This window comes from Vicugna pacos, chromosome 3 (genome assembly GCF_048564905.1).
Source record: "Vicugna pacos chromosome 3, VicPac4, whole genome shotgun sequence".
Taxonomy (NCBI): domain Eukaryota; kingdom Metazoa; phylum Chordata; class Mammalia; order Artiodactyla; family Camelidae; genus Vicugna; species Vicugna pacos.
Genome location: NC_132989.1, coordinates 69,882,223 through 69,908,495, shown reverse-complemented (window position 1 = coordinate 69,908,495; position 26,273 = coordinate 69,882,223). Strand labels below are relative to the sequence as shown.

The 26,273-nt window shown below is 42.6% G+C and overlaps 2 protein-coding genes across 2 annotated transcripts in view; both read left to right on the top strand.

The window, feature by feature from the left end:
- The first annotated feature begins 1,695 nt into the window (after positions 1 to 1,695).
- The window catches only part of S100Z (S100 calcium binding protein Z), a 39,307-nt gene continuing 14,729 nt past the window's right edge, over positions 1,696 to 26,273 (top strand). The window contains exon 1 of the mRNA XM_006197593.3: positions 1,696 to 1,832. The gene's annotated coding sequence lies outside the window, so the exon portion shown is untranslated. The remainder of the gene's footprint in view (positions 1,833 to 26,273) is intronic.
- On the top strand, positions 1,701 to 13,231 carry F2RL1 (F2R like trypsin receptor 1). The gene is made up of 2 exons (XM_006197592.4): positions 1,701 to 1,832; positions 10,909 to 13,231. Exons 1-2 carry the CDS (start codon positions 1,751 to 1,753, stop codon positions 12,018 to 12,020), a joined length of 1,194 nt encoding a protein of 397 aa, XP_006197654.1. The 5' UTR covers positions 1,701 to 1,750; the 3' UTR covers positions 12,021 to 13,231.

Here is a 26,273-nt window from a genome sequence, read left to right as displayed (position 1 = left end):
TATCAGAACTGTCTCCTGGACAGGATGGGGAAGTCCCTGATGCTGCTTCCAGAGTCACCTTTTCCTGGGAGGAAAAGAGGGCATAGGCTAAGATATGTGGCCCTGAGAGGTAACCTACAGGACATGGGGCTTAACCAGCTGTAAGCACCATCCTAGAAACTCACAGGCCCAAGAAGATGGCCGTTCAGTTTATGGTGGTTCAACAATTAATGATGGTGACTGGCAATTGACTCACCAAACTTTGGTCTTCTAGGAAGAATCATGGACTCTCAGGGCTCAGGCCCTCAAGAGACTACCTGGGCTCACCCGACGTGGCCCCTGATCCTGGGAGGGAACTTCCTCTCTAACCTGCCAGGCAGATGCCTGGCCCTTTGCATCAAGCTCTGTAGTGACCAGGCTCTTAACCTCACCAGGAAGCCACTGGCACTGGAACCATGGGACTTGTTAGAAATCTCTTCCTACATTGAGCCCAGATCCGTCCCCCCATTGCAACTTCTACCCATTTCTGCTCTCTGGAACTACTCAAAACATGTCTAATCCTCTTCTACACGCTAATCCTTTAAATATCTCAAGAAAGCACTCAGGTTTCTTTTTTCTGCTCCTCCACTACCTAAGAGTTTAAATAGATAACAGTAAAGCAAGTAAAAAGTATGATGAAGGCCCTTTACACTCATCAGCAATCTTACACTCCTCTCCCCACCCCCTCTTATATATTTCCACATACATACACACTGCTTATATTTTGGACTATGGGATGCCAGTGTGGAAAGGACCGGTGGAAGCATTTATAGTTCAGTGATTAACAGATGGAAGTGAGAGTCACAGACTCAGTTTTACACGTGATGGACATTTACAAACTGTGTCTAGTGACTGTGGGCAATTTATCCAACCTTTCTAAACTCTATTTCCTTGTCTGTCAAATGGGAATAATAATCCTACTTATTGCTTGGGTTTTTCCGGGATTAAACCAGAAATCATTTTACACAAGGCACTTAAAGTAGCTGTTACAGCTGTTTCCTCGCCCCTGCTCCCCTGTGCAGACTGGAAAATGGGCCTAGAAGGGGGTGAGAGGTTTATTAGGGTCACAGCTAGTTAACAGCAAAGCAGAAACCTAATCCCAGATCCCTGACCCCCTTCCGGCTCCCCATCACGTTCGTGGGTGTCCGCAGCCGTCCCCTTGCCAATCAGATTAGAAACTCCCCACTCATCCCACAGTGCCCAGGACACTGGGAAGACTCCCCCAGTTACCAACGGAACGATATTTTCAGTGAGCTCGGGTCTTGGCTTTTTGCCATTTAGGAAAGGGGAGGAAGCGGGGTGGAAATGCTGGCTCCCTGGGAGTAATTAAAGGTTAAATGTAGTTTTAGGCGTTGCCCAGGCTTGGGTGATCCCGCGATCGGAGCGTTCCAGCCCTTTGCATTCCAGCACAGCTACTTCACCCTGGCGCACCTCAGGCCGCGGAGGCGGGGCCGTAGCGCACGGCCAGGTGGGCGGGGGCGGGGCCCCGGCGCCGGGCGTTCGAACGGCGCGGCAGAGCTGCACGTTCCGGCCCCGGGGCGTGGCCTCGCACAGGTGCGCCGAGCGGCTTGGGTTTCACTGAAACTTATCCAGCTCCTGGAAGGCGCGCGCAGAGGCTCCAATTAGGGGCAGGTGAGAGGGTGGCTTTCTCTCCGATCGGCGAGTGGGACTCTGAGTTTCGAATCGGTGGCGGCCAACTCTCCGTCCTCCCGGCGTCGGGGCTGCTGGAAGGATGCGAAGCTTGAGCGCGGCGTGGCTGCTGGGGGGCGCCATCCTGCTGGCGGCCTCTGCCTCCTGCAATCGCACTGTCCTAGGTGAGACGCTTGGTCAAGGAGGGCTGGTGCCGCTAAGGAGCGGGTGGTGGGCAGGCGGTGGAAGCAGGGCAGGTGCGCGAAAGGTGCTCTGCAGCGCCCCCCACCACTTCCCTGTATCCCACAGCTTCCTCTCGGCTGATTTGACAGGGGAATCCCTGCGCCAGGGGAGCAGCCAGCTGGGACAACCGGGAAAGGCTGTAGTCTGCGGAGGGGAAAGGAAGGGGAAGGAGTGCTCGTATCTACAGACTACCCAGAGGGCTTAGCCTCTCCGCCCCCAGGGTTTTCTTTGCAAACACAAAAGTCATTGAGGTGCATTTCGCGTACTCTTGAGACTCCGGGCTGGTGCTGCGGGACCCGCGGAGGAAGCGAGTTGACGGCTCAGAGACGTGGAGTAGGTGGGAGCTCGGGGCCAGGGAACTTTCTCCCTCGCTTTTCGGAGCCAGCTCTTTGGGGTCGGCCCACAGCTCCTCTGGCACAGTGGATGGCTCGAGCATGGAAGTCAGAGCTGGACTCTGCTGGTTTCTCGAGATGACTAGTGCTCATCCTGAGTCTTAGGCCAATTGAGGAGATTAACGAATGAAACCTCTTGGACCCTGCCTTACATTCGACCAAGTGACTTTACGGCCCTGGGTTTCCCGATACTTCGGTGCCACCTTGTGCGCCACGGCCGGATGCGCCGGGTGTGCTGCCCTAGGTGTTCTGCGCCGGTGTGCTCTAACTTGTCCGGCTGGGGGTGGAATTTCCCGGGCTGAGCAGGCTTCTGAGGGCGTGGGCGCTGTCTGGCCTGGTATCGCCCAACTGTGATGCTAACGGACGCCCCACTGTTTGTGGTAGCCAGGGTTGCCTTAAAAGGGAGTTTTGAACTTCCCTGCGAAATTTGCAGACCTGTTGTAAAAGGCAGTTTCTCACTTTTATCCTCTTCATAAATACATTGTAAAAAAGCAGATCATTGTGGATTTGAATTAGATTGTAGAATGTGATTCTTTTCCTTCCGGAGTTACAGAAAAAGGGTATTATAGTGGATGCTTGAAAACTGCACCACTGGTACACTTTTTATTGTCAGCATCAGAATAAAGGCATTTATTTATTTCCACGAAGTACTGAAACTGTGATGAACACATGTCCGTTTATCTTTGTCTTTTAAAGTCATAAACTTAAGATTTAGGAACAAAGCTTAGTATGCGCAAACATTTTTAAAAAAAATATGTGGATGTTGATGATTCATATGGTTCCTACAGGAAGCTTGCCTGAGTGTTTGGCTTGTTCTTGTTTACAAAGTGAGGGGCTGGGGGGATTCCCGGAGTATAATGTGGACCTAATTTAACAACAAAATGAAGTTACTTGTTAACCAGAACTATTTAATGTTGCACTTTGTTTTTTTCGTTGTTGTTGTTTGTTTTTCTCCTCCACATACTTTTATTCTTTGGCAGGGTAACTTTCCTAAAGGGTCAGCTAAGTAACAGAGACTTGAGGCGGATGGAGCTTTCCTCCTAGCTTGAAACTAAATTGATTTTGAACAAGAAGTAAGGCATCACCAGTGCTTCTGCCCCTGAGTGCTGTCTGTTCACCTCCTTGATTTTGACCCTCTTGTGTGCTCCTCAGTTGGCTGCAGGACAGATAGTTGGTTTGATTTTTCTTCCCAAAGGTCTCACCCACATAAGACTGCCTTATGGAAGGGAACTCAGCCTAGAGCACATCCTTCTCATTTTACAGATGGGGGCCACTGAACTGGGGGGAGCAGCAAGGAAAACAGTCCGCCAGGCCCCTGCTTTCTTTCCTGTCATAACAGTCATTGATAGTTATTTGTGTAAATATGTTTAATCTTTGCCCCTCTGGATCATATACTCCAGGAGGCCAGGGACCCTAGTGGTACCTCCGTTGCCACGGTCCAGCATAGTCTCATTCCCTAAAGGACCTCAATAAATAGTGAAGAACGAAGCGAAGTAAGTTGCCCAGAGTGACCTGGTGATGGCAGTTGGGCATTTAAGTTGGCTTCTCTCAGGCATTTCTTTCTTCCCACTTTTGTCACAGACCTGGTAAGTCCTGATAATCTCGTCATTCCCGTTTTCCTCCTGGAGACAGAAACTCATGTTCTCTTTGTAATTGGTTTTTAGTTATACAAGTCACATGTGATCACTGGAGGGGAAAAATGAACCCGAAAAAAGGGGGTGATGTTAATTAAAACGCCCTCAGTATCCAAAGTACTGCTAACATTTTGGTTTCTAGTCTTTCCCATGCTTTCAGGCAGAATGCATAAAGATGTATTCACAAATACAGAAATGTTTTGTACAAGTATGTGTTTATATAAACATCAGTAGCATGTCCGTAAATATAAAACATTTTTAATGCCTCTAAAATGTTAGCAGATGATGTAATGTTTAATTGGCCCTCTGCTGATGGACACGTGGGATATTTCCAGTGTTTTGTAATAAGAGAGAACACTGTAATGAACCTGAAGATGGGACTTTAAATTTGTGTTTGGTGCCCTTGCTGGCCCCGTAGTTACTAATTAACCTTGATGGGTGATTCTTTAGTGGAGTCTGTGTTTGACTTTCATAGGGTTTTATTAGGTGGGCAGGTGTTGATAGGGAAACAGTTCCTCCTCAGAGAACACATGAAAATGGCCTAAAGTGTACCTAGGGAGGGATGCCGGCAATTGGAGCTTTTTATTTTTCAATCTGTGCTCCCAAAGGTCAAGAGCAGAAGAAATCTGGGGTGAGGGGATAAAGGGCACAAGAGGAGAGTTAACTCAGATACAGTAGCTGCTCTGGACTTGGTTTGGTAGGGAGGGTGGGCCCCAGAACGATGCTTAATATAACAAAGAACAAGTAGTGTTTTTAAAGTTAAAAATTTTACTTCCATTTTTTTAACCCGAAAATTGTACAAATCAGAAGGGTTAAAAAAACTGAACAGCCCCTGTTCTCTTCTCTCTCAACAGACGTCTCTGTGCACAAATACATATATTTCATAACAATAAAAGGCTAATACTATAAATTCTGTCCTGCAATTTTTTTTTAACCTGGTAGATCTATTCATGGTCAGTATGGAAAAATCGGTCCATACTTTCATAGGGAAAATATTACTCGTTGTATAAATGCCATAAGTTATCAAGCCTTTTTTGTTTTTTGGTGGACATTGAGACTAGCATTTTTGTTTTAGGATGATAAATAATATTCTAGTAAATATTCTCGTAATACAGTATTTTTGTGCTAGCAATATTTATTCCTAGCAATAAAATGATGGACCATAGGGCAAGCACACTTAAAATTTTGATGTTTTGCCAAAATGCTCTCCAAATAGATTGTACCAATTTACAGTTCTTTGAAAATGCAATCAGAACAATATAGAGACGTATGGCAAAAAAAGTAAGTTCTCCCCTTTCCAGAGGTGTTTATAGTTTAGTGGGTATTTTTCTAGACCTCAGATTTGCAAACAAATTATAATTTTATTATTAGTGATGGAAGCATATTATTCTGCCAGTTGCTTTTTTCAAGTGGCAGTATATTGTGGCTGTCTTTCCATTTCAATATTTATTGGATAATGTAGTGTCTACTACTAATGCTAGAGACTGTGCTGGGGATATGCTAAGTTAGGAATGGGGGCTGAGGAACATTGCTCATTTCCTGTTTGTAATTGGGGTGGGGGCTGCTGCCTTGAGCATCTGTGGGTTTGTATTCTTGCATACTTGGGCAAGTATTGCTGATTATAGCCCCCAAATGGGGGTGCTTTTGTAGCCAGATACTTTATATGTGCTTAAATTTCATATGTACATTTAATTTCTTCACTCTAAACTAGACATGATTTTATCTGGCTTATTGGGTTGGGAACTGGGGTAGCATCAGTTCCAGACAAGTTCTGTGAGTTTTGGTGAGTGGTGCAGCACACTGGATGAGGTAAAAGTCTATGTACTGAGCAGAAAGGGCTTCAGGAACATTTGGGCAGCATCTCGACATTTACCAGTGTTATAACAAGCAGCGGGCTGGTTGTGCGCTCTGGGACTGGTACAGTGAACACAGCTGCTATGAATGGTATTTTAGATTGAGCCCATTCAAGGTTGGGTGTTGGAATATTTTCAGGAAGTTTTTCTTTCTCTCTTTGAATCCTTGCCCATCTTTCTTTTTTTAGTATGTCTGGCTCTTCTCCTCTCTTTAGTATAGTATTGTTACCTAAAACAGATTTGGATGCCTGTCTACATGAACCTTCCTGAGCTGGTATGTGTTTGTTTTTATGGAAAACTTTAGACCTAAGAGAGCAGACTATTATAAGGACTCCCTCAAACCCCCCACTCAGCTTTAATAGTTGTGCCCTAGCCTACTTCCTGCTCTTTGTCCTGTGTTCATTTTTAACTGCTTTATTTACATATAATTTGCATACCACACAATTCACCTATTTAAAGTCTACCAGTCAATCATTTTTATAATATTCACAGTTATCTATTCAGCACCAAAATCAACTTTAGAATATTTTTATTACCCCATAAGAACACCCCACCCCTTAGCCGTCACCTCCCAATTGCCCCATTCCCCAGCTCCTGGCAACCACTCATCTACTTTTTGTCTATGGATCTGCCTATTCAGGACATTTGTTATAAATGGAATCATACAGTACATATTCCTTTGTGACTGGCTTCTTTCAAAAGCATAATCTTTTCAAGGTTCATCCATGTTGCTGCATGTGTCAGTACTTCATTTCCTTTTATTGCTAAATAATGTTCAATTGTATGCCTAAACCACATTTTATTTATCCATGCATCAGTTGGTAGACATTTGAGTTATTTCTACTTTGGGGCTGTTATGGATAATGCTGCTATGAACATTCCTGTACAGGTACTGTGGGCACATGTTTCCCTTTCTTCTGAGTATGTACTTAGGAGTAGGAATTGCTGAGTCATATGGCCACTCTATGGTGAGCCATCTAAGGAACTTCCAGATTGTGCCCCACAGTGACTGTACCACTTTACATCCCCCCAACAGTGTCGGAGGGGTCCAATCTTGAAATAAATCCAGATATAATTTCATCTTAAAATATTTCAGGATGTATTCATAAAAGTTGGTCATTTCTTTTTCAAACACAACCACATAATAACCACTGACAAAAATTGTGTAAAACAATCAAATAGTGTTCAAATTTCTAATTGTCTCATAAATGTCATCAATTGTATTCTAATAGTTTACTTGAATCAGCGTCCAAATAGGGTCCACATATTAAGTTTGATACTGTCTTTTTTATTATTATTCAAAATTATTTAATTTCAAGGCTGGATAATCAAAAAACAAGTTTCAGAGCTAGGAAATAATACACTGGTTAACAGGTTATGACACTAGGGTAGTGAAATGATTAAATAGAAATGGCTTGAATCTTATGGATACATTAATCTAGATTTGATATTGGTTCAGAAATCTATTTATAGAATTAAAATTATAATCCATCTTAGTATTTGTTTTCTTTCCATGTCCACAAAATGAAGAGCTTTTCCTGATCATCAGTTTTTCATACAACAGACAAGTAAATCTCATCTAGCCCTAGAAAGGGAAAAACATGAGCTTTACAAGACTATCAACATCAAAAGAATTTAAAAATAATGATATCATCTTTTGAATCTTTTAATCTGCGAGTCCTACTTCCACAGCTCTTTATTATTTTATTCTTTGCCTTGTAATTTATATCTTGAAGAAATGAGGTCCTTGTCTTGCAGCAATTTCTACAGCCTGGATTTTGCTGACTACATTCTTGTGTTATTTAACATGTCCTATTGTCCCCTTTATTTCAATCAATTTGACAGTTGGATTGAGAAGCTTGTTGAGATTCGAGTTTGTTTTTTGCAAGGTAACTTCACAGGTGCTTCTTGTCCTAGGAGGCAAATAATGTCTGGTTATCTATATATTTTTTTTTTAATGGAGGTATTGGGCATCTAACCCAGGACCTCGTGTATGCTGAGCATGCCCTCTACCACTGAGCTATACCCACCCCTCTGGTTATCATTTTTGTGATGTGAGTCACTATGGACAATGAATGCTTAGATTTTCTTCTCTTTCATAGAGCAAGTTATGTAACTTTTTTTTTTTTTTGGTACTAAGGGAAAAAGCTTTAATTAGAAATTAGAAAATCTTGGTGCCTCCATTCTGCCGAAATGCAGCCTAATTCATTGCCTTAATCTCTGGTAGGCTATTTCTGGGGCAGATGTCCTAGCTCTTTGAATGGATGAGTCCCCAGAACACGGGTCCAGTGTCCAGTCTCTCTGGAGAGCTGGTGAACGCTTTTCGGACCAATGGAGAATTTATAGGATTCTCTCACACCTCTGAAAGCTTTCCAGAATATGTTACTATTAATACAAATAAATGTATAAGTTATTGGAGGCGGGGCTGATTCCAAGAGGGGAGTTTTTAAATGGTAAAATTGGACATTTAACATTTTCTGTTTGACGAACATAAGTATGTCTATGTATGGCTGGGACATTGTGCTGTGCACTGGAAATTGACACATTGTGACTGACTGTACTTCAATTAAAAAAAAATTTCCATTTGAGAACAAATGTGTGGAATCCACCACACAGGTTAGGTCAGTCTCAGTGGACTCTAGCGTGTAACCTCAGGTCAGGGCCGCAGAGATGGGCAGTGGGATACAGAGGTTAGAACTGGGGATTCTGGAAATGGGCTGCCTGGGCGTGAATCCTGACTCTCCTACGTAGCAACTCTTCAACATTGGGAAAGTTACTCAACTTTTTTGTGCTTCGTTTTGTGCATCTAGAAAATGAGGCTCTTAATAATAGTGCCTGCTCATCAGGTTGCTGTGAAGGCAAAGTAAGTTAATACATGCAGTGTTGAAAGCAATGCAGGACACACGAGATGAGCCCTTATTGAGCGTTGGTGCTTGTGTATTAAGGTGGTTTTAATTTGTAGAGCGGTCCTCCTGCAGTCCCCTGCTGCTGTCTGTGTGTGGTTTGGGCACTAACTGGGCCAGGCTGGAGCTCTAAAGAAAGGATCAGGAGCGCGGGGCATAGTGATTCTCCCTCACGTCCCTCTGTAGTGTGGCTCACTGAGCTTTTCCGTCCACCCCAGTTGTGCTGAACACCTGGTGTGGGTCCAGGGCGAGGCCAGGGGCTGTGGGGACGCTAAAGGAATTATGACAGCCCTAGAATTAAAGAATCCTATACTCTCATGCAGGGGCCTTTGCTATTTTGGTTTCCAGAGCGAGTTCCACAGATATTTCATGTCTATAGATATGTTGTTACTGTTCCCTTGGGGTGATCAAAATAGGTCACTCTGCTAAGTGGCTTTGAAAAACATGTTAAGTGGGTCATGAAGTCAATGTAGAAGGTGTTGACTGGCTTTTTGTAGAATGAAGTGGAAGACAATGGAAAGTATTAACGTGTACCCTGCATAATAAGGGTAATTACAATTTTGTGAAACTTTTCCCGTTATGGTTATATGTACTGAAACTGGGTTACCATACAGAATATATTTCTTACTGTGCGTTATAGCCAAGTTTTGACGAACACGGTCATATGTGGGAATGTTATTTTATTTTTTAAATTTAAAATAATGTATGCTCTTGTAAAACAATTATAAAAGAAACTGGGACGAGATAGGTCTGTCCTAAGTGTTTTAACTCGTGGGGCTGCCAGAACAAGTGGCCACAAGCTGCTGTTTTCAGACAGTAGGAGTTTATTCTCTCACGGTTCTGGAGGTCAGATGTCTGAAATCAAGGTGCGGGCACATCTGAAGGCTCTGGGGGAGAATCCGTCCCTTGCCTCCTCCAGCTTCTGGTGGCTGTTGGCATTTCTTGGCAGTCCTTGGCTTTTTCCTTGGTGTTACTCCAGTCTCTGCCTCCGTTTTCACATTGCTTTCTCCTTTCTGTCTTTTCCTTCTCTCTTAAATCTCCCTCTACCTTTCTCTTATAAAGACACTTGTCACTGGATTTAGGGCCCACCTGGATAATCCAGGGTGATCACTTCATCTCAAGATCCTTATAACATCTAGAAAAACCTTTTTTCTAAATAAGGTCAATGATCACAGATTCTAGGGGGTTGGATTTGGGGGGCTACCCATTCCACTACATGAAAAGTGAAGTACTGATCTGCACACCCTGTCATCCTCTACCCACAGTAACCACTGTTAATTTTTTTTTTAATGGCGATACAGGGGAGTGAACCCAGGACCTCATGGATGCTAAGTACATGCTCTACCACTGAGCTATTACCCTCCCCCTCACTGTTAATTCTTAATAGGGAAGCCTTCATAGTAATGAATCATCTTGCTGAATATGTGTACAAAGGTGGAAGAGGAAAAAATGATAACTCAGTGTACAAATTATCAGATATACTCGTGAGCAGGTTTAACCTCCTCCCTGGATACTGTGAGGCCGTGGTGAAGGGCTACTGTTCCCCTAGATTAAACTAAGGTCCTGCCGTGTCCTCAGATTGTCCCTCCGTTTTCCTCTGCTGGTCCACGAGCACTTGGCTGGGGCAGGAGGGGGCTATGCCACGCTTTTGTGGTCTGTAAAGTTGCATTCATGATACAGGGATGAGAGTAGAAGTTGTTAAAGCTTACCTGGTACTTGCTTGAAAGTCAGAATACAACTTTGTCTGAACACAGATAGTGTACCCACTGTTAGTGACCTGGAGGCTGAAGGCTGGCCTGCCAGCTGGCCGTCGTGGGGAGGTTTCCATGGAGCCCACACAGGAGCGGCGCATCCCTGCCCACGGAGGCTGTCCTTGTGGCTGGAGAGGAATTATCTCTTGTTCCCCTGGGAATCTCACTGGTTGGACTTTGGGCTCAGGAATAGATCCTGTCTTGCGGTCAGAGAAACATAGATGGCCTTTAGAAGAACAGTTAAGAACTCATGAGTGTGGACAGCTTGTAAAAAGAAGTGGAAATACTGTCAGTTTTTTCGAGATGCATAGAAATCAGTGTTATATTCCAGATATATTTGACAGCCCTCCAATTAAAAAAAAATACTGGTTGTAAAGAAAAAAAAAAAAGAAGAAAATAACATACTTTTATTTGCACAAACCAGCATTCCTGCTGAAACTCTGATTTCTGTAATGACCCTTATCTGCCTTGCCTTTCTCGTACAGGAAACAGTAGACCCTCTAAAGGAAGAAGTCTCATTGGTAAGGCTGATAGCCCACCTCACATCACAGGGAAAGGAGTGACAGTGTTACCCGGCTTCTCCGTGGATGAGTTTTCTACCTCCGTCCTCACTGGCAAACTGACCACTGTCTTTCTCCCCATTGTCTACACGATCGTATTTGTGGTCGGTTTGCCGAGTAATGGCATGGCCCTGTGGGTCTTTCTTTTCCGAACAAAGAAGAAGCACCCCGCTGTGATTTACATGGCCAATCTGGCCTTGGCAGACCTCCTCTCTATTATCTGGTTCCCTCTGAAGATCGCCTACCACATACATGGCAACAACTGGATTTATGGGGAATCTCTTTGCAAGGTCCTCATTGGCTTTTTCTATGGCAACATGTACTGTTCCATCCTCTTCATGACCTGCCTCAGCGTACAGAGGTACTGGGTCATCGTGAACCCCATGGTGCACCCCAGGAAGAAGGCAAACATTGCCATTGGTGTCTCTCTGGGAATATGGCTCCTGATCCTGCTGGTGACCATCCCCTTGTACGTGGTGAAGCAGACCATCAACATCCCCGCCCTTAACATCACCACCTGTCATGATGTTCTGCCTGAGGAGGTGTTGGTGGGGGACATGTTCAATTACTTCCTCTCTTTGGCCATTGGAGTCTTTCTGTTCCCCGCCTTCCTCACAGCCTCTGCTTACGTGCTGATGATCAGGACACTCCGGTCTTCCACCATGGACGAAAACTCGGGAAAGAAGAGGCAGAGGGCTATCAAGCTCATCATCACTGTCCTGGCCATGTACCTCATCTGCTTCACTCCCAGCAACCTTCTGCTCGTGGTGCACTACTTCCTGATTAAAAACTGGGGCCAGAGCCACGTCTACGCCCTGTACATCGTTGCCCTCTGCCTCTCCACCCTCAACAGCTGCATTGACCCTTTTGTCTATTACTTCGTTTCACAAGACTTCAGGGATCATGCAAAGAATGCCCTTCTTTGCAGGAGTGTCCGTACCGTAAAGCGGATGCAAGTATCCCTCACATCAAAGAAATTCTCTAGGAAATCCAGCTCTTACTCTTCAAGTTCAACAAGCGTTAAAACCTCCTATTGAGTTTTCCAGGTCTTCCAACGGAAGTTGTGCTGGAGGATTTGGAGCCTGCTCAACGTTACAGGGATGTTAATGGTGTTCTATAACCAGAGGTCTCACCACATACCATGTATTTGCAGCGCCTCTCAGGATTGCTGGGAGCTTCCCTGTTTGCATAAGGAAAGTGCCCCAAATTAACAGAGAAGTCAGTTTCAGAATTCCTCTGCTCAGGTGCTCCCAGAAATGAAACTGACAGAAGCAGACTTTTCAGAAGGAAAAGACAGAAACTCAGTGATTTGCAAAACCTAGTCTTGGCATGAAGACTAAGTTCTTAGCTGAAACTACATTTCTTTTACATGTGGGGTCAGTCACAGCCTTGTTAGGGCTTAAGGGCCCTCAGAGATGATCAGTCCAATTGACTGGCTTTATAATGAGGATACTAGAGAGCTGAGGGAGAGGTCCAGAATCAGGTGTCCAACCACTGGTAGCCAGTTAGGACTGGACAGTAGAATTTGAATGGTCTCTGGGGTTCTTGTACCACCTCATCAAAATCATTGTGGATCTTGTTTAAAAATGCAGATTCATCAGACTCAGGAATGTGAGCTCGGAGTCTGGGAACAGGGTCCAGGAACCTGCATTTTAATGAGCCTTGTGCACACCAAAGTTTGGGAACCACTGGTCTAAGTAGTGCTCTTCCACTTGATAAGGGGCCATGGTATTTTTTGAAAAGAAAAGCAAGCAGAATGCTGTGTGTCTCTTTTATGTTTAGCTTATAATGAAGCTTGTCTTACTGGGACTTTCTATTATTTCTTTATCAGCCCTTTTGTATGCATTATTATCACTTCAAGGAAAATACAATGAGGATTTTAAACATGGAACAATTAATTTCATATAATTTTTTACTGACTTCAGTGAAATCTTCAGGCTGTCTGAGTAATTGACTCTTTCGCAACTAAGAAGAGCGTTTACCACTCGGTATTTTAAAAAATTATTGTTGGACTGTTTATTGTCAGCTTTATTGACTTGCTATCAAATATGAAATTACAAAGCCATGACTGGGTTTGAACCACATCTGCTTTGGAAAGGAACACTAAAATAGAGGTGATTTGCAATGTATTTGAAGAGGTACTTGACTCCAGGTTGACTTTATACAACTGTTGCATTTGTGACCTTTTAAAATAATTATTTTATTGTATGACTGATTTATAAATAACATGTCGCCTTTTTATGACTCATTTCTGACTGCGTGGGTTTTGCTTTTTTGTTTTTGTTTTTGAGGGAAGGAGAGAGAGAAGGGAAGCGATGGCATCACTCCCCTTCTAAGAAGGAATGATGTGATGTTCACACCTTATTTTTTACATAAATAGGTCCATGCTGTACACAGTGCTCTGCAATTACTGTTTTCCCTTTAACCACATTTTAGAATTCTTTCCATGCCTGCATCTCTGGATTGACCTCCATTTTTAAAGGCTGCAGACTATTTAATATTTTGGATGTACTGTGATGAATGTAGTCATTTTCCTACCTGTGGCTCCTGAAATTGTTTCTCTCTCTCTCTCTCTCTCTCTCTCTCTTTTGCTCCTATTAAAGGAGTGCTGCATTGAATATCTGTATGCAGACACCTCTGTATTTCTTTAGGATGAGTTCCTGGAAGTAAAAAGGCCAGGTCACAAGTTAGATGTAAGTTTCGGTAACACTGACCAAACTGCCTTCAGCAATTTACTCTTCTACCAAAAAGTACGTTTGCACCTATGTCCTGAAATGCTCTTCCACACCTGATCTATCAGTCCTTTGAAAAGGTACCAATGTGATTGGGCAAAAATTTCATTCTTGTTTTAATTTGTACTGAAGCTGCACCGCCTAGTGGCCAAGACTGCAGGCCCTGAACTGCCAGGCAGGGCTGAATTCCGACTCCATCATTTCTCTGTTTTGGTCTCCTTAGGGAAGATGCTCCTCTGTGCCTCTTTTTCTTCATCTGTAGAATAAAGTTTATACTATCTTGCTTATAGAGTTACAAGGATTTGGTGTTTGGCACACACATGCACTCATACATTTTTCATAGCATTATTGCTGTTCTCTGACTGCTGATGAGATCTCAGTTCTGATCTGCCCGCTTTCCCGCCAGTGCCAGATACACCCTGCCTTCCTTGCCTGCTGACTCTGCTTTCAGTCTCATAGCAGGCTTGTGGGGTTGTCTTTATTTTTCTTTTTGGGAGGGAAGCAAAAGGTGGTGAACACAGGATCAAAGGGAACAGAAACAAATGGCTCACAGTGGCCTCACAAGGTGGTCTATGGGCTGATCCAGTAGAAAACTTTTTTTTTTGGTATTTGCCACTTTTTTTTTTTAATTGAAGTACAGTCAGTTACAATGTGTCGATTTCTGGTGTACAGCACAATGTCCCAGTCATGCATATACATACATATATTCGTTTTCATATTCTTTTTCATTAAAGGTTATTATAAGATATTGAACATAGTTCCCATAGAAGAAACTTCTAAAAATCTATTTTTATTTATAGTGGCTAACAGTTGTAAATCTCAAACTCCCAAATTTATTCCTTCCCACCTGCTTTCCCTGGTAACCATAAGATTGTTTACTATGTCTGCGAGTCTGTTTCTGTTTTGAAGATGATTTCATAGTGTCCTTTCTTTTTCTTTCAGATTGCACATATGAGTGGTATCATATGCTATTTTTCTTTCTCTTTCTGGCTTACTTCACTTAGAATGACATTCTCCATGTCCATCCATGTTGCTTCAGATGGCATTATTTTAGTCTTTTTATGGCTGAGTAGTATTCCATTGTATAAATATACTACAACTTCTTTATCCAGTCATCTGTTGATGGACATTTAGGTTGCTTCCATGTCTTGGCCATTGTATATAGTGCTGCTAAGAACATTGGGATGCAGGTATCTTTTTGAATTAGAATATAGAATATATACCCAGAAATGGGATTGCTGGATCATATGGTAAGTCTATTTTTAGTTTTTTGAGGTATATCCATACTGTTTCCCATAATGGCTGCACCAAACTATATTCCCACCAGCAGTGTAGAAGAGTTCCCTTTTCTCCATAGCCTTTCCAGCATTTATCATTTGTGGACTTTTGAATGATGGCCATTCTGACTGGTGTGAGGTGATACCTCACTGTAGTTTTGATTTGCATTTCTCAATAATTAGTGATATTGAGCATTTTTTCATGTGCCTATTGGCCATTTGTATGTCTTCATTGGAGAATTGCTTGTTTAGGTCTTCTGCCCATTTTTGGATTGGGTTGTTAGTATTTTTATTATTAAGTTGTATGAGCTGTTTATATATTCTGGAAATTAAGCCTTTGTCAGCACATCATTTGCAAATATTTTCTCCCATTCTGTAGATTGTTATTTTGTTTTGCTTATGGTTTCTTTTGCTGTGCAAAAGCTTATGAGTTTAATTAGGTCCCATTTGTTAGTTTTTGCTTTTACTTATTTATTTTTAAAAATTTTTGCTTTTATTTCTATTGCCTGGGTCGACTGCCCTAGGAGAACATTGCTAAGATTTATGACAGAAAATGTTTTGCCTATGTTATCTTCTAAGAGATTTATCATGTCTTGTCTTATATTTAAGTGTTAAAGCCATTTTGAGTTTATTTTTGTGTATGGTGTGAGAGAGAGTTTGAACTTCATTGATTCACATGCTATCCAGTTTTCCCAAGACAACTTGCTGAAGAGACTGTCTTTCCTCCATTGTATATTCTTGCCTCCTTTGTTGAAGATTAATTGGCCATAGGTCTGTGGGTTTATTTCTGGGCTCCCTATTCTGTTCCATTGATCCATATGTCTGTTTTTATGACAATACCATGCTGTTTTGATGACTGTAGCATTGTAGTATTGTCTGAAGTCTGGGAGGGTTATTCCTCCAGCTTCATTATTTTTCCTCAGTATTGCTTTGGCAATTCTGGGTCTTTTGTGCTTTCATATAAATTTTAGGATTGTTGTAGTTCTGTGAAAAATGTCCTAGGTAATTTGGTAGGGATGGCATTAAATCTGTAGATTGCCTTGGGCAGTATGGTCATTTTAATGATACTGATTCTTCCAATCCAAGAGCTTGGGATATCTTTCCATTTCTTTAAGTCATCTTTAATTTCCTTAATCAGTGCTTTGTAGTTCTCCATGTATAAGTCTTTCACCTCCTTGGTCAGATCTATTCCTAAGTGTTTTATTGTTTTTGATGCAGTTTTAAAAGGGAATGTTTCTTTACTTTCTTTTCCTGCTAATTCATTGTTAGTGAAAAGAAATACAACTGATTTTTTTTTTAATGAGGGGGAGGTAATTTAGTTTATTTACTGATTTCTGCTTGGAAGGGGTACTGGGGCTTGAACCCAGGATCTCTTGTGTGCTGAGCATGCGCTCTATCACTTGAGCTATTCTCTCCCCTCCTCCTTTTTTTTATATGTTAATCTTGTATCCTGCTAACTTGCAGAATTCTTTTATCAGCTTTAGTAGCTTCTGTGTGGAGCTTTTAGGGTTTTCTTTATCTAGTATCATGTCATCCACATATAGTGACAATTTTACCTCTTCTCTTCCAATCTGGATCCATTTTCTTTCTTTTTCTTACCTGGTTGCTGTGGCTAAGACTTCCAAGACTATGTTGAATAGAAGTGGTGAGAGTGGGCATCCTTGTCTGGTTCCAGATTTTAGTGATAAGGCTCTCAGTTTTTCACAGTTGAGAATTATGGTGGCTGTAGGTTTGTCATAAATAGCTTTTATTATGTTGTGATATATTCCCTGTATACCCACTTTGGTAAGAGTCTTTATCATAAATCGGTGTTGAATTTTATCAGATGTTTTGTCTGCATCTATTGAGATGATCATGTGATTTCTATCCTTTCTCTTGTTAATGTGGTATATCACATTGATTGATTTGCATATGTTGAATCATTTTTGTGTCCCTGGGATGAATACAACTTGATCATGGTGTATGATCTTTTTAAGTGCTGTTGGATTCTGTTTGCTAGTATTTTGTTGAGGATTTTTGCATCTATGTTCATTAATGATATTGGCCTGTGATTTTCTTTTTTTGGTAGTGTCTTTGTCCGGTTTTGGTATCAGGGTGATGGTGGCTTCATAGAATGAGTTTGGGAGTGTTCCCTCCTTTTCAATCCTTTGGAAGAGTTTGGGAAGGATTGGTATGAGCTTTTTTTTTTGTATGTTTGATAGAACTCCCCAGTGAAGCCATCTGGTCCTGGACTTCTGTTTGCAGGGAGGTTTTTTAATTACCAATTCTATTTCATTTCTAGTGATCAGTCTCTTCAAGTGGTCTATGTCTTCTTGATTCAGTCTTGGTGGAATATATGTTTCCAGAAACTTGTCCATTTCTTCTAGGTTGTCCAGTTTGTTTCCTTATAGTTGTTTGCCACTTCTTTATCTGTCACTTTCATAATATATGCTGATGGTTTAAAAAAATCAAACTAAATAAAAATATATAAAATAAAAAATGTACTCCTTTGCTATCCAGGCCCATTCTTATCTCTCAGAGGGAACCCATTTTTATCATAATTTGTTTATAGAAAATAACGTATTTCATACTTTTAAAATAAGAATACGTATGTGTATGTAAATACATATATGTGCATGTATGTGTCAATTTCTAAATCAATTCATACTGATTGCCTCATTGTTTCCAGTGACCAGGTAGTATTCCATGCAGGGACGATCATAATGTAATCACCACCCTATTGAAGGCGTTATTTTTCTTGGAACACGTTCACCAAGTCTGTGAACCTACCTTAAGAAGTATAAGAGAAATGATTTGAGAAACAGAATTCTAAGAATGTTTGTTGGCCGAAGCAAACGCTTTCCACATCCTTTTTGTTTCTTTTACCTTTGAGGAGCGGCTCATAAAAGCCCTGGTCTGCCTGAATCAGGCCAGCTCTGGCCTGGAGCGCGGAAGTGCCCTGGATGTGCTTGTCTGCTCCTGTCTTCCCTGTCTTACTGGGGTCTGATTTTTCTAAACTATCTGAAAATTTGAATGTGTTGCAGTCCACTGGCCCCATTGACTGAAAGAGGGTTCTCTTAGTTTGGAAGCAAATATAGATTTGTACCCACTGTGTGGGACACATGCTACACTGACTTGATTGGTGTAGTTTTACTGGGTACTGCCCTGTAGCCCTTTCAGTTGTTTGCAGTAGGAGTTCCAGAGGTAATTAATTTCCCGGTTATCAAGATTTCATAAATCCTGAGGCTATAACCTCATCAGTGTGCATAGTTTAGTGATGACAACTTTTTTCCTGTAAATTTAACCCCTTGGAGGCCTTGAGAGGACTGGATTATATTACCAAGTCAAAGGTACAGTTCATCATTCTGTGCCCTGGTCTCACTGATTAAAATCTTGGATCTGTGCTGCAGAGTTTGGATGTTGTCTTAAAAAGCAAAGTTTCTGATTTCACATTTGTCAAAGGCATGTGTCCCCCCAACCCCTAATTCTGAAGGAAAAAAAAAAAAACCCAAACCCCTGAGAGATCCAGTTCTCCATTTTATCCAAGACTTGAACCCACACTGAGGTGGTTGTTCTGTTTAAATGTAAATAATTGGAGTCACTCACTTTGGAATTGTCTTTATGGAGGGAGAGTATGACGAGTTCCGTGGTTTGGGTATGAGCTGCCTTTGCCTCTACCTGTTAGTCAATCTGTGGAATATTTGCCAGCATCTGTCTTTACTGGTGAGAAATTAGGCACAGCCAGGGTTACGGGCCACCTCCTCCTGCAGAAACCACAGCCTGTGGGCTCCATCGTCACCTCTCGTCAAGCCAGTCAAGCCATTGGCACCCAGCAAGTAGGAGTGGTTCATTCTTTTATCCCACAGTTCTTGCAACACTATTGCTTTATTAAGTGCAAATACTTAAATTAGGATTCCCTCTGTAGCAGCATTTTAGGCGTGGGGTTGATATTCTCAGCGAAATTAATTTGTTTTTAAAAAACAAAAACAAAAGCACGCAACCAATCCTTCAAGTATTGGGGCTCCTGGAAAGCCTTTAAAGAAGAGCCTGTTCTAAAGCCAGGTCTTGAGATTGGGGGAAAGTCAAGGAAAACAAAAGGACAAGAAGACTTAGGAAGGGCCATTATTGTGGCATATCTCTCTTAACACTGGTATGCTTAACCCTTTAAAAAACAAACTGTTAAGAATTATAAAAGTAATAAGTGGTTCTTGTAAATAAATCTGAGAAGGTAAGAGCATGTGCTGAAAAGTGGACATATCCCTTCTCTACCTCCATGCCAGAACCCAGGTATTCCCTTTGTGAGTCCTTTCAGGTATTTTTTGTGTAAGTATATGTACCTATATGCTTTTTTTTTTTAAGTGAAAGAAGAGTTATCCTATGTCTGCTGTATTTATTTAAAACCAACCCTCAAAACTTAATAGCTCAAAACAACAATAAACATTTACTAACTTGCACAGTTTCTGTGGGTCATGAATTCAGGAGCGGTTCAGCCAGGTGGTTCTGACTTGGCATCTCACGAGGTTGCCGTCATCTGAAGGCTTGACTGGGGCTGGGGGAAGCACTTCCAGTGTGGCTCTCTCACAGGGCTGGCAAGTTGGTGCTGGCTGATGGCAGGAGCCTTAGTTCCTCTCCACAGCCCTGCTCAAGTGACCTCATAACACAAAGGTTGCTTTCCCCAAAGTGAGTGAGCCAAGAGAACAAGGAGGAGCTGCAGTGCCCTTTAGAACCTGGCCTCAGAAGTCACACACACCGTCATCTGCGCTTTACTGGTCACACAGACTAGCTCCAATTCACTTTGGGAAGAGGCTACATAAGAGCATAAATACCAGGAATCGAGGATGACTGGGGTCCACGATGAAGGCTGGCTGCCCCACTATGTATATGAACACATCTTGGACAATATTTCCATATCAGCATTTATAGATTGACCTCATTATCTGAAATGGTTGTATCCATTGTATGGATGTGCTAGTATTTAAGGAATCCTCTAGCTTTTAGGTTGTTCCCAGGGTTTTGCTCTGCTTGTAGTGCTGTTCAAGCAATCTTGGGTGAGTATCTTTCTATGTTTTTATATACTTGTTTATTCAACATTCTTCCACCGTGTACTATGTGCCAAATCATGCTCAAAGCAGTGAGGGATATTGTGGAGAACAAAATAGACAAGATCTCTTTTCTCATTGAGTTAGCTTTCTAATTGGACAGAGACCAAAAATAAGAAAAATATCTAATCATGGTAAATTCTGAGAGAGGGTAAATGCTAAGAGTGTATTGTATTAGATTATCAGAGAAGGTTTCTAAGAAGGTGAAATTTAAGGTGCAATATAAAGGACAAGAGAGCCGGCCATGGGAAGATCCCAAGCAAAAGCTTTATGGGAGTGGGGGAGGGGAAGGAGAGTATGAACAAGCAGGTTGGAGAGGGTGGCAGGCGCTGGATAACTGAAGGGACTTGTAAGGGAATAAGGATCTTGACTTTCATTCTAGGTGGGATGCCATAGGGCCGTTTTACTGATAGAGTCGCTGGCTACTACAGAATATGGATTATAGAAGGACAAAAGGGAAGCAGTTAGGAAATTTCAGCAACGCAAACAAGAGATAATGTTGGCTTGAATGAGGATGATGATAGATATGGAGAGAAGGGAACTAATTTGGGCTGTATTTTGAAGGTAAAGATGTGAAGAATCAAAGATCATACCGTATTGTCCATGGATGATGCTGAAATAGTTAGGAGTGAGCAAATTTGGAGGCTGAAAGTCAAGAGTTCTATTTTGGCCGTGACATCTTGAGTTTGAGATGCTTGTCAACATTCAAGTAGAACCGCTGAGGAGGACATTTGGATATCTGATTCTAGATTTTTCTTTTTATAGTGATCAAGGCTGGAGATACAGATCTGAGTGTTTGCCACATCACTAGCACTTTCAAAGCAAAGTACTTGGTGAGGTATCCTAAGGAAGATAATAGATGAATAGAAGGGGACCTGGGACAAAGGCCTTTGGTACTTAAAACTTTTTGAGCAGAAAAGAAGCCAGTAAAAGAAGACTGAGAAGGACTGGCCTCTGGAGCAGGAAGAAAGGCCAGGGAATATGCTGTCAGGGAAGCCAAGGGCATAAAGAAGAGAGTGGTCAGTCGTTTGGGATATTACTGACAGGTCAAGTGAGATGAGAACAGAGAAGTGACCATTGGATCTTACCACCTGGAGAACACTGGTCACCTTGACAAGACCACCAGTCTCCACGGTGTGAAGGGGATAGGAAGACAGAATGGGGTGTGTTCAAGAAAGAATGAGAAGTAAGGAATTGAATGCAGTGGTGATAGATAATCCCATACAACAAGTTTAATTGTGAAAGGGTGCAGAGGAATGTTGAGCAAGAGAGGCAATGAGAGTGATCTGTTATCTTTGGAATATGGTGATGGGAATGGTCCAGTTGACGGGGAGATATTGATGGTGGGAGTGTCTTAGGATACACTGTATTTCTAGAAGTAGAATTTCTGGGTCAGAGGGTATGTGTAATTTTGATCATGATAAATTGCCCTCCTCAGATGTGTACCAATTTACATGTGTCAACGAAGTGTGAGTGTCTTTGACCCAAACTGTTGTAAACACAGAGTTTTCACAGTCTTAAATATTTGCCAATCTAAATGTCACAAATTTTGAATGTAATGATCATGCTGAGCTATGAGCACCTTAGGAGAAATGACGCTGTGTCTTTCCTTCTTTATTTACTTTATATTTTGGGCATATTTTTCTCCTGCCACTCTTTACCACTTAAGCAGTGACACTTGAAAGGTGCCAGCCTTGGGAAATCTGGTCCCATTTCTCTTTGTATTATCTCTGAGAGGTAACCTAAATTATTCTTCCGGGTGAGTTGCAGAAAAGTTCTGTTCCATTTGGAACATCCTTTGTTCTAGAAAATCCTCTATTTTTCTTTCTTTCTTTTCTTCTGTAGAGAATAAGAGGGCATGGCTGCATCCCCTACAGCTGGTACTCAATAGCTCAGAGTCTGAGCCCTGGGCGCCAGCCAGCTCACCTGCAGATGAGGGATTAATTCTCAGCATCGGGTCTTGGCTCAGGTCTGAGGTCCTCCCTCCTGCTTCAGCACATAGCCTGGGGTGCATGACTTCAGTACATAAAAGGGTTTAATTAGAGCTTCTATGTAGCATGGGCTAGACTTAATTACTTAATCCCAAGAGCACAGTTTTAGCCAAGCCTTACGCTCTGTGTTTCTTTCAGAAGCCACCTGGGCACTTGGAGGGGACTGTATCTAATTCTTACTGGTGACAGAAAGGAAAATTCCTCCAACTAAAGATTTTTATAGATGGGAGATTTTGTTTAAAATATAGCTGAATTATCAGAATTTACAGTTTAAAAAATTTCAGGGCAAAAAGTGAAATGATGGTATTTATTCCAATGATAGTTTCTGTAAGTTAAAACCAGAATCTCTTTTTTTTACTTAAAAAATTCATAATTATGGAGAATTTTGTACCCACACAGAAGTTGACAGAATTGTGTAAGGAAGATCTGTGTCCGTGTACCCATCACTCAATACCAAGAACCATCAATCCTTCAATTCTACCCCTTTTGCCTCCCCATCCCATTAATTCTGAAGCAAGTCCCAGAAACAGTATTATTTCACCTGTAAATGTTTCAGTGACTCTAAAAGAAAAGGAATCTAAAAACCATACCTTAAAAACAAGCAATCCTTTCATATCAAATATCCTCTCTGTTTCAAATTTCCACTTGTCTCAAATGTCATAATTAGTTTCTCTTTTTAGTTAAAAAAAACCAGAAAACAGAATCCAAATAAAGTTTACATGTTGCAATTGATGAATATCTTTTAAGACTCTTAATTTCTCTCTCTTTTTTTTTTCCTTCTTGCAATTTGTTTGTTGAAGACAACAGGTTATTTGTTTGTAGATTTTCCCACGGTCTGGATTTTTGCTAATTGCACTCCACCGGCAATTTAAAAAGCCTCGAGGGAGATAAAAGACTGCTGACCCAAGAACTCTTACACATCTGTTCATTTTGCATTTTATGGAAAGCAACTATGAATATAAAAATCCTTATCACTCTGCTTCTCTCTGTGGTGATCTTAATATGTTCCTGGGGACAGGGAAGAACAGGACCCCAGGCCACATCAGGATGTGGCTGGCTGTGCCTGGGAATTCTGCTCCGACAGGATCCATCATTAACTGGCAGTGCGGGCGTTTCACATGTGCCTTCTGCTCCCATGCATTCATTCTGGCCTCCCCAGGGTCTATCATTCCATAATCCTACAGTTTGGAGCCTTTAATTTTCTTTTTCAGGTGGGCTAGAATGGTTATTTTAGAGAGATGTTTCAGTCTTCAGAACCTATCCTGGAGTTTTTTCTTTAGAGATACTGTTGTGTGTTGGACACTCTGACTGGCGTCTGCCCCCTTCTCCTCTTAAGAGTGGTGGTTCTCCAGGCCAAGAGCCATCTTAGGCCAGGGCTGCCAGTCCAGGCATGCCCTGCGCTGGCTGGTCGGAGAGAAGCTGCGTCTTCTTGGGAGTGATCTGCAACTGGCGTCTGGGAAGGCATGAACAAAAGAAAGTAAAATCTACTTTAACTCTATAAAAGAAAATGTTAAAAAAAAAAAAAAGTAAAATCTGCTGAGCAGATCTAGGAGGGCCAAAAGTCACAGCCTGAAGGTTGTTCCAGATGTTTCAGCTTGGAGAGGACATGACTCCTGAGTTTCTCAGGGTTATGTGGGCGGGAAGCGGGAGGCCAGGATGGTCACAGGAGCCAGAAGGACTGACTGTGCAGGACAAGGGACATGTCAGAACCCTGGGGCTCTGCGCCACTGTCAGGCTCCTCCCTCGGGTTCCTCTCCCCCGGTTTTTCTTTCTCCTCTTGGCCAAGGTAAAGAAATTTTTACGCAGGAATCCCCATGGCAACCACCCTCTGAACTTGTTTGTCCTCCCCAGCCCCCACCCTGTGGCCCAGAGCCCTCCTTCCTCAAACTGCAACTACCAACTTTAGAAACTAGAATCTTCCACTTTTGTTTTTTTTTTTTAACTTAAAACTGCCTCCTGGGGAGATGAGGTAAGGAGAAAGCTCTTATCTTGATTTCAGGGGGTGGAGAGTGAGAATTCCGGAGCCCTGGCTGGGAGTCACACAGGTCTGAGAAAGTCTTTGTGGCTGCGGAGTCCAGACCCAGGGCGGGGCAGGTATGCTGTTTGTTATCAGGAGACAAAGCAGGAAGAGCGATCATTTATGAGCTGGAGCCCATAAATCTCTGCATAACAATGGGAAGGCTCTGCGTCTCCCAAGAAATTGCTTGAGATAGACCCCCACCACCACCAGCGCCTCCTAGTGGTGAAGAGCAAGAGCCCTGGAGCCAGATGCCCTGGGTTCAAATCCCCACTTAACCACGGTGGTGACTGGGAAAGCTATTAATTTCTTTTTGCCTCAACTTAATGATCAGGAACACAGGGCTGATAATTCCTCATACGAATTTTGAGGATGAAATGAATGAATACATTTAAATTGCCTAGAATGGTGCTTGGTCAGAGGATGTGGTGATTAATGTTAGCTGCTATTATTTCCCTTTAACCCAGTTCTTGTGCGGGGACAGGAAAGCATGAGGCGGCACAGGAGCACTCGGAGGGCACGAACATTCTGGGGAGCTGAGCGATGTCAGGGAGGCCTCCCTGGGGACTGCTGCCTGAGCTCAGCAAGGTCCCCGGAGCCGTGTGCTCCACGCGAGGTAGACGGGGCAGGTGAGACGCGCAGCAGCGCGTCCCGGAGCTTACATTTAACCTGGAGATGGTGGGGACGCTCCACGAGGTTAAGGGAGGGTGGGGGTCAGGTGTGCATCCTGGAGGCTGAGTTTGAAGAAGCGCAAAACGGGCTCAGGAGGTGAGTCCTCTCTCTTACAGTAATTCAGGCCAGAAATAGCAAGGGCTGAGCCACCATGCTAGCCTTAGAGAGGAGGGAATGGGGGACTCGGGAGGTAGAACCCGGCAATGACTGAATGAGAGGAGGAGGGACCAGAAATAGCAGGACACTCTGGTTTCTGGCTCAGGCATCAGGTGAGTGGGGGTCTTGCTGTTGACTGAGAGAGCAGAGGAGGGTCCCGTCGGGATCCTCCAGAGGAGGAGTGAGGGGGCAAGGGAGTGAAAACGGTCGGTTTAATTTAGTGTAAAGAGGGAGTTTGAGATGCAGATAGGCTATCTAAGGGGAGAGGTCCTGTGGTTAGTTTATTTATACTCGACTCTGTCCCCAGTAGGATTTAAAGTGAAATATCAGGAAACATAAAATAGAGGACAATACTATAAGTAGAAGAGAAAGAAGAAAGAAAAATAAGAAAGGAATGTAAAACTGAGGAAGGTGAGAGGTGAATACAAAATAAACAGCAGAAAGCAGAAGTCACAAGCTGACTGGCTTCAGCTGGACTTTACTGCTTGCATTGGCCTGTTAATGTTTGTCTGTTTATCTCTGGCTGGGCTTTTAAAATTTTCTTTCTTTGAGTGTGTCTTAAAATCTAGGAGTTCTCAAAAACTAGGACTTCTGGCTTTTTCTAAAATACTGAAAGTTCTGGAAGCTCTGAGCCATATTCTAATCTGGCAACAGTGATCTGGATCTGAGGAGCAGTCACTAATCTTAAGAGGGCGTGTGTTCTCCAATTTACCACAGTCCCTGCCACTCCTTATTGTATCCCCAGCACTGAGGTGAGTGTCCGTCCAATTTACCATCATGGACTATTTATCTGAACTCCTGTCTCTATCAAATGTGAAAAAAACAAAAATACATTGAGATTTCCTTTTTAACTCTTGCTCTGTTTCACCTGTCTACACCAGCTGCCTGCCCCTCGAGGCAGCCTGATGCTTCTTGTTTACACCTGCTGCCCATTCTGATCTGTGCCTTTATTGTACCTGTTGTCAAATAGTTTGAGCATGGCTTCTGCTGTAGGAATTAGAGCTTACGACAGATGGAAAAATTGTGTATTTGGCCTAGGTGGCTCACAGACTTGATGCTAGGCCTTTGAGCAGCCAAAGAAAAAGAGAACATCTTATCAGCCAGGCAATTTATCAAGTCCATAAGATAACTGCTTTAGCAAATCAGGGCTCTTCTTAACACAAAGACCATACAGAAATTTCTCCTGAGTCTTCAAAGAGAGGGAATGGTATGTTCAAACAGCATCCATCTTCAGAGTAGGTACAAATCTAAGATTGATTCTAGATGCTTCCTCAGCAGAGTCAAGTAGCATTTCTCTAGGCACAACTGCTTAAGCAGTTCTAAGGGAGGCCCATCTGATACAGCCTGCAAACCTAGTTCTCCACCAA

Excerpts from the sequence above, each read along its gene's own strand:
- F2RL1 (XM_006197592.4), top strand. The coding sequence starts at position 1,751 with ATGCGAAGCTTGAGCGCGGCGTGGCTGCTGGGGGGCGCCATCCTGCTG. Across the intron at positions 1,833-10,908 it reads CTGCAATCGCACTGTCCTAG|GAAACAGTAGACCCTCTAAA; the intron begins GTGAGACGCTTG and ends TTTCTCGTACAG.